Source organism: Pinus tabuliformis, chromosome 4_1 (genome assembly GCF_031772625.1).
Source record: "Pinus tabuliformis cultivar Carrire ecotype Pingquan chromosome 4_1, CPIR1, whole genome shotgun sequence".
Lineage (NCBI taxonomy): Eukaryota > Viridiplantae > Streptophyta > Pinopsida > Pinales > Pinaceae > Pinus > Pinus tabuliformis.
The window spans coordinates 498749560-498756077 of NC_142303.1; the positions used below are offsets into that span (position 1 = coordinate 498749560).

A 6518-nucleotide genomic window follows, 5' to 3' on the forward strand; every position below is an offset into this window, starting at 1 on the left:
GTTAACACTTTTGCCTAGCATCAAATGAGCCACTTTCAACCATTGATTTCAACCATTGATTTGATGTGTCATGCATGGCACTTTCACCACTTTTTCCAAATATTGGTTGAGTTGCCTTCTTTTCACCTCCTAGTTCTGCGGTGCATTGAACCTGATCCTGTTATGCTAAAGAAGAAGTTAAATCCATCCCAGAACCTCACAATGTCGGATATAGCTATTGGAACCACATGCAATATATTCTCTGGGCACTGGGTTCACGATTTATCGTACCCGCTGTATGATTGGAGTAAATGCCCTTATATTGATGGCGAATTCAACTGCCAGAAGAATGGAAAACCTGATTCGGACTACCAGAAATGGAGATGGAAGCCTAGTTACTGCAACCTTCGAAGGCACGAATACAAAAATCCCAAATAAATTTATATGTACACTTTGCTCTAGTAATTAAATATTATATTGCAGTGATTAAAATGATTTTGCTGTTATTGTCGCTGAGGGGGAAACATTAATGTTTGTGGGAGATTCACTGAATCGAGATCAATGGCAGTCCATGGGAGCGTTGCCGCAAGGCAGAACATACGTGGTTTCTCGAGATACTCTTTCCAGCTTCAGAGCCATGGTGGGTACTGGTAGCTTAGTTAATATGATCTCTGTGATGTTATTGTATTAAGCTAAATTGTTATGATTTGGGTATTGGCAGGATTACGGAGTTACAGTGTCATTTTATCGAGCTCCGTACCTGGTGGATATGGTGACCACTACGGTTCAACGACAGCAGAAAGTGGTGCTTCGTCTGGACTCGGCTGAGAGTAATGGCAGAGGATGGAAGGGAGCCGATATTCTTGTTTTTAACTCTGGCCATTGGTGGACTCACAGAGGCAATCTCAGAGGGTAGTTTTATGCAAGCCATTAATGGTAACTGTTAGATTTTTGACTGTGATCTTTTATGGCACTGTGATCTTTAATGGCCGACTGGATGACTGACACTTTGTTCGGGTAAAAGAACAAAGCAGTTGGGATTACCTGCAGGAAGGGAATACTTTATACACGAGCATGGATTTCATGGTGGGTTACCGGAAAGGAATGACTACGTGGGTAAACCGGATCGATTCCACCATCGATACCACCAGAACGAAAGTCCTTTTCAGCAGTTTCTCGCCCTCGCATTCCAGGTTTAATAATCTCAGATCCGGTTGAAAATGTGAAAAGATTTCTTGTGATGAATGGCGTTTGCTTGATTTTTTAATGAATCTTTGTGCTTTGCAGTACTATGAATGGCGGTAACTGTTACTCCGAGAAAGAACCTACGGCGGGGACTTCGTATCTGGGCGCCTATCCTCCCCAAATCCAAGTGGCGGAAAGCGTTGTGAGAGCTATGAGATCGCCTGTGTCGTTTCTCAACATAACGACGCTGTCGTTGCTCAGGCAGGACGCGCACCCTTCGATATACAGCAACGATTTGACAGTCGGGCAACGGAAAAATCCCCAGCGCTACGCAGATTGCAGCCACTGGTGTCTGCCTGGGCTTCCCGATATCTGGAACGAGATCCTCGGCCCTCTTCTACCCCTGATCTCAAGCTCCTTTGTTCGGCTCTCTTCTGCGCCTGATCACATCATTTGTAAACATTTTATTGTTGTAAGCTCCTTTATCGGCTCTCTTCTGCCCCTGAGCGCATCATTTGTAAACATCTGTACGCTTGGAATTGTCAATACATCGTTGGCGGGATGAGTTTCGATCACGAGACCCCTCGCAATAATAAGCTGGCGGGACGAGTTTCGAGCTCGGGACCCCTTGCAACAATAAGCTGCCCGCCCAGTTCACCGTTTACACTTTGTGATTCGCCGTTGCTCGATGTTAGAGCCAATAATTTTTTATTTCCCATCTGTATCATATTTATAAGTTTGTTTTAACCTCAAGTTGAAATTCCAAGTAGCTCCATATTTATATTTTTGTACCTTTATGTATAAAATAACTTCATTGATTTTGAGTTTATGTTAAAATGTAAAGTTGGATTCCAGGTCAATTAGTACCGAATTTCTGTTTTGTTTGTTTTTTTCACATTGGTGGATAAAATAAATTTTGTTATATAAAAGGTATGTATAAAAATAACTTCATTGATTTTGAGTTTATGTTCAAATGTAAAGTTGGATTCCAAGTCTCTTCGTACCAAATTTCTGTTTTGTTTGTCTTTTTTCACATTAGTAGATAAAATAAATTTCGTTATATAAAAGGTCTTTGAATTATATTACAATGGTTTAATTTAATTGATTTAAATATTAATTTTTATTGAAAATTAAAATTGATTTATACAATTATAAATGGATATAATATTTTAAGAATAAAATTAAAATATATTTAAAAAATTTAAATAATTTAAAACATAAAAGGTAGATATATTTAAATGGATATATTTAAAATGATTTTTTTTGGGTTAATCTTATGGTATATTTAAATAGACAAGTATTTTAAATGTTTATGAAATAAGTTTGCAATGTCTCAACAATTTATTATATAAATTTGGAGGTTCTTTATAAATCATTTTTTACAAATATTAGAAAAAAATGATTAAAAACAACTTATTATGTAAATTTGGAGGTTGGTTAAAAAACATCTTTTATAAATATTAGAATAATTTATGTAAAAGTTAATTAAGATGATACATATCAATTTTACAAAAGTATTCTTAATAATGTGTGAGGATATGGCATTGGTTAAGTTTACAATGCCTTGCTAATTTATTATGTAAATTTGAACCAATATTTATGATGAGTTTGAGGTTATGATTTTGATGAGTTTGAGTTGCATCGACATTTTTTGCACATCGTCTGAATGCATTAAAATTGGAAGGAGTCATCTCTTTGCTTTTATTACAGGAAGCCCTTTTTATTTTTTCCAAAGTATAAATAAGATCGAGTCGAATATGACAACATTGTCTTGATGTAGATGGCCTACTAGAAGAATGATTGCTGGGTTTTTGAAATGTTTCCTCGTTATTCATGTTGTGCTGTCTACTTACGCCAAGTTTTATAATTTATCCGGTTTAACAAATGTCTACAATTAATATATATGCTAGAAATTTGACCACAATAAACTTGCAATCAGTTAAAATATATATGCTAGAAACTTGACCATATAGGCAACCTTTCCCTCGTAACATATAGGCATTTTCTGATACTCTTCACAAGGAATTTAATTTTTCTCAAGATGCCTTCTTGCATCTTTGGTTGCGAAGGTAGAAGTTGTGAAATTGGGAACAATGATTGGTATAGACCTGGGAATTACTTACTCCTGTTGTGGGGTTTACAAGAATGGTCATGTGGAGATTATTGCCAATGACCAAGGTAACCGTATTACCCCATCATGGGTGGCGTTCACGAAAAATGAGAGGTTGATTGGAGAGGCTGCCAAAAACCAGGCCGCAGTCAATGCCGAACAAACCATCTTTGATGTCAAGAGACTCATTGGGAGAAAGTAAGTACTCTGATCTCTGATTTGCCCATTCATTAGACAATTATATTTATTGCAAGTCCAATTCTCACCTTGATATTGAACCCACAAGGGTGCCAGTCATGAAATTGGCATGTTAAGTCAGGGGTCGAGCAACATTCTGGTTGGGGTCAGATCAGGATTTGATTTCTGCCCTGTCCAAACTTCAAGAAAATGATTTAAAACTTTTACTTGATGAGCACAATTAAATGAAAACATTTGTTTTATATAGGTTTGAAGACAAAGAAGTTCAGAAGGATATGAAACTGGTACCATACAAGATTGTGAACAAAGATGGGAAACCTTATATTCAAGTTCAGGTATGAGATGGAGAGACAAAGGTATTTAGCCCTGAGGAAATCAGTGCTATGATTTTGACTAAGATGAAGGAGACTGCAGAAGCATTCCTTGGCAAGACTATAAAGGATGTTGTGGTGACTGTCCCTGGTATGCTTTCTTTTCAACCTTTTTTTTATGAGGTTTTGGGTAACCAATTGTTGACTGCATTGTGACTGTTAACTTGTGGGTTTGCGCAACTTATTTTACTGATGCACAACGCCAAGCAACGAAGGATGCTGGTGTTATTGTTGGCTTGAATGTAGCTCGTATTATCAACGAACCCACAGCTGCAGCAATAGCTTATGGCTTGGACAAGAAGGGTGGAGAGAAAAATATTGTTGTTTTTGATCTTGGTAGTGGCACGTTTGATGTCAGTGTTCTGACTATTGACAACGGAGTTTTTGAGGTTTTGGCTACAAACGGTGATACCCATCTTGGAGGTAATCTGTCTGAACTCTGTCTGGCAGTTTTACATTACGAATTTGAATAACGGTGGCTATCATTGAATTTTTTGGTTGGCTTTCGAGCTTTGAACTTACCGGGATGTACACTAATATGCTTGAGGACTTTGACCAAAGGATAATGGAATATTTCATCAAATTGATCAAGAAAAAGCACGGAAAGGATATTAGTAAGGATAACAGAAATGAAATAAGACATTCAATGTGTTCCTTGTAATATAGATATAAACAAAACATCTAAAGAAAAGTAATTGCACAATGATCGAGTCCAAGGAAACAAGTTTTTCCGCAAACCAATAAACTATTCTAGAAAAATTCAACAATTCCAATTTAATAATGATATCGGCCTCTCTTTGTACCTTTTGGGACAACTGGCATATGTAGTACTGCACTTCTATTTGATTTTTCTCCACCATTCTTTGGAACCACATTTGACAACCCCAGATAGTTCGATTTTCAGTGTTGTTAAACAACAAAAAGTAATCCTCCGGATCCTAGCTTTTCATAAACTTCATGATGCTTTATTGCAGGCTTTTATGTAGAGTTTATCACAGTAAACAAATCCGGATTCTACTCTTCCAATACAACAATTTGTCAACAACGTAGGTGAACATGTCCTCGTTTCCCATGAAATCCATTTCCATGCTTCGTTGCAGGCTTTTATATAGTTTATGGCAGTTTACAAATCTGGAGTACTCTTCCAATGCAGCATTTTGTCAAGAATGTAACGATCTATCAACAAAATATCAACACCTTTGTAATGTTAAGCTATTTGAATTTTTATATGTACTGTATTTTGCATAATAGTACTTTATATTTTGCATAATATTACTTTATGATTTTTTTTCAAGAATGAAATTTTTTTATCTTAAAACTTATTTCATCAGATATTTTCGATGGGGGTATTTTTTTAGTAACTGACTTAATTTAAAACTTCGTTCCTCAGGTTTTTAGATGCAATTAGCTTTCGAACTCATCTCAAGCACGCAATCAGAAGTACAAAACAAATTGAAGTTTTAACTCCATGAATTGATGTGGAGATTCGGTTCTTATTGTGTATTAAAGTTCGTAAAAGGAGTAGAGTTATAATTTTACCAAATAGAGTAGATCTAGCGACTTCTTGTAAAAGTTGATAGAGAAAATAGATATACATGCAGTTAAATCAGATTTGATGTAGAGGTTCACATATCTTGTTCGTCACAGCGGTTAAAGAAAATTCATATGGTTAACTACAAAGGTTCACTATTGAGAATAGCGTAGATAAAAAATGAAAGGAAATGAAATTATCACATTATAAATAACCATAATTTCAGGGCAAAGAGTGAATGAAATCGTGAGTATGCCTACCTTTTTTCTCACCACTGAAGCGGTGATTTTCCACACGAAGCAACTTCTCCCTATGAAAATGCTAGGTATTAGGAGAATGATATAGGGGCTCTTATGGCCGGAGTCTAATTTTGAAATCAAATCAGCTCTGCCTTACTGAGATTGTAGCCTTGACACAGCTGAACTTTGGAAGGTTACGATCTCAGCGAGATATAAATGATTTGATTTCAAAAAATATTGTACTCCTAATGCCCAACTTTTTCATTAGGGATGTTACTCTGTGTGGAAAACCACCAACTAAGCCAAACAAACAACCATGGACAGAATGGCGGGAAAGAAGGTAGGGATACTCATGATTCCATGGACTCTTAGTCCTGAAATTAGGGTTATTTACAGTGTGGTAATTTCATTTCCTTTTATTTTTTATCGAATTTATTCTCAAAAGTGAACATTTGTGGCTAACAATATGAATTTGCAAAGATCACCACCAATGAAGCAGACACACAACCATTTGTGGCTAACAATATTAATTTGCAAAGATCACCACCAACGAAGCAAACACACAACCAGGGCTCCAATGCACAGAAATAAAGTATGGATACTCACGATTTCATTCATTCTTTGCCCAACATTTTCATTAAGGGGAGGTAGCTTCTGTGCAAAACCACCAACGAAACAGATAGACAAGCAGGGCTCCAATGCCGAGAAAGAAAGTAGGGATACTTACGATTTCATTCATTATTTGTGGTGAAATGAGGGTTATTTATAGTATGATAATTGCATTGGTGATAAATTGAACTATTTAACAATATCTTTTTCACTTAAGGAATTTAGACTTCTGTGATCCATAACATTGTTTAGATAATCTTCGGCAAAATCACATAACCAATCTTTTGTCGACGCGT

At 36.3% G+C, this 6518-nt stretch overlaps 2 protein-coding genes across 2 annotated transcripts; both read left to right on the plus strand.

Moving 5' to 3' along the window:
* Nucleotides 1-201: 201 nt before the first annotated feature.
* LOC149176700 (protein PMR5-like) lies at nt 202-1930 on the plus strand. The gene is made up of 5 exons (XM_089421539.1): nt 202-392; nt 475-619; nt 701-891; nt 1014-1172; nt 1267-1930. Exons 1-5 carry the CDS (start codon nt 202-204, stop codon nt 1727-1729), a joined length of 1149 nt encoding a protein of 382 aa, XP_089277665.1. The 3' UTR covers nt 1730-1930.
* Nucleotides 1931-3257: 1327 nt separating this feature from the next.
* LOC149176701 (heat shock 70 kDa protein BIP1-like) lies at nt 3258-3928 on the plus strand. The gene is made up of 2 exons (XM_089421540.1): nt 3258-3472; nt 3720-3928. The coding sequence occupies exons 1-2, from the start codon at nt 3258-3260 to the stop codon at nt 3811-3813; spliced, it is 309 nt and encodes a 102-aa protein (XP_089277666.1). The 3' UTR covers nt 3814-3928.
* Nucleotides 3929-6518: the final 2590 nt, after the last annotated feature.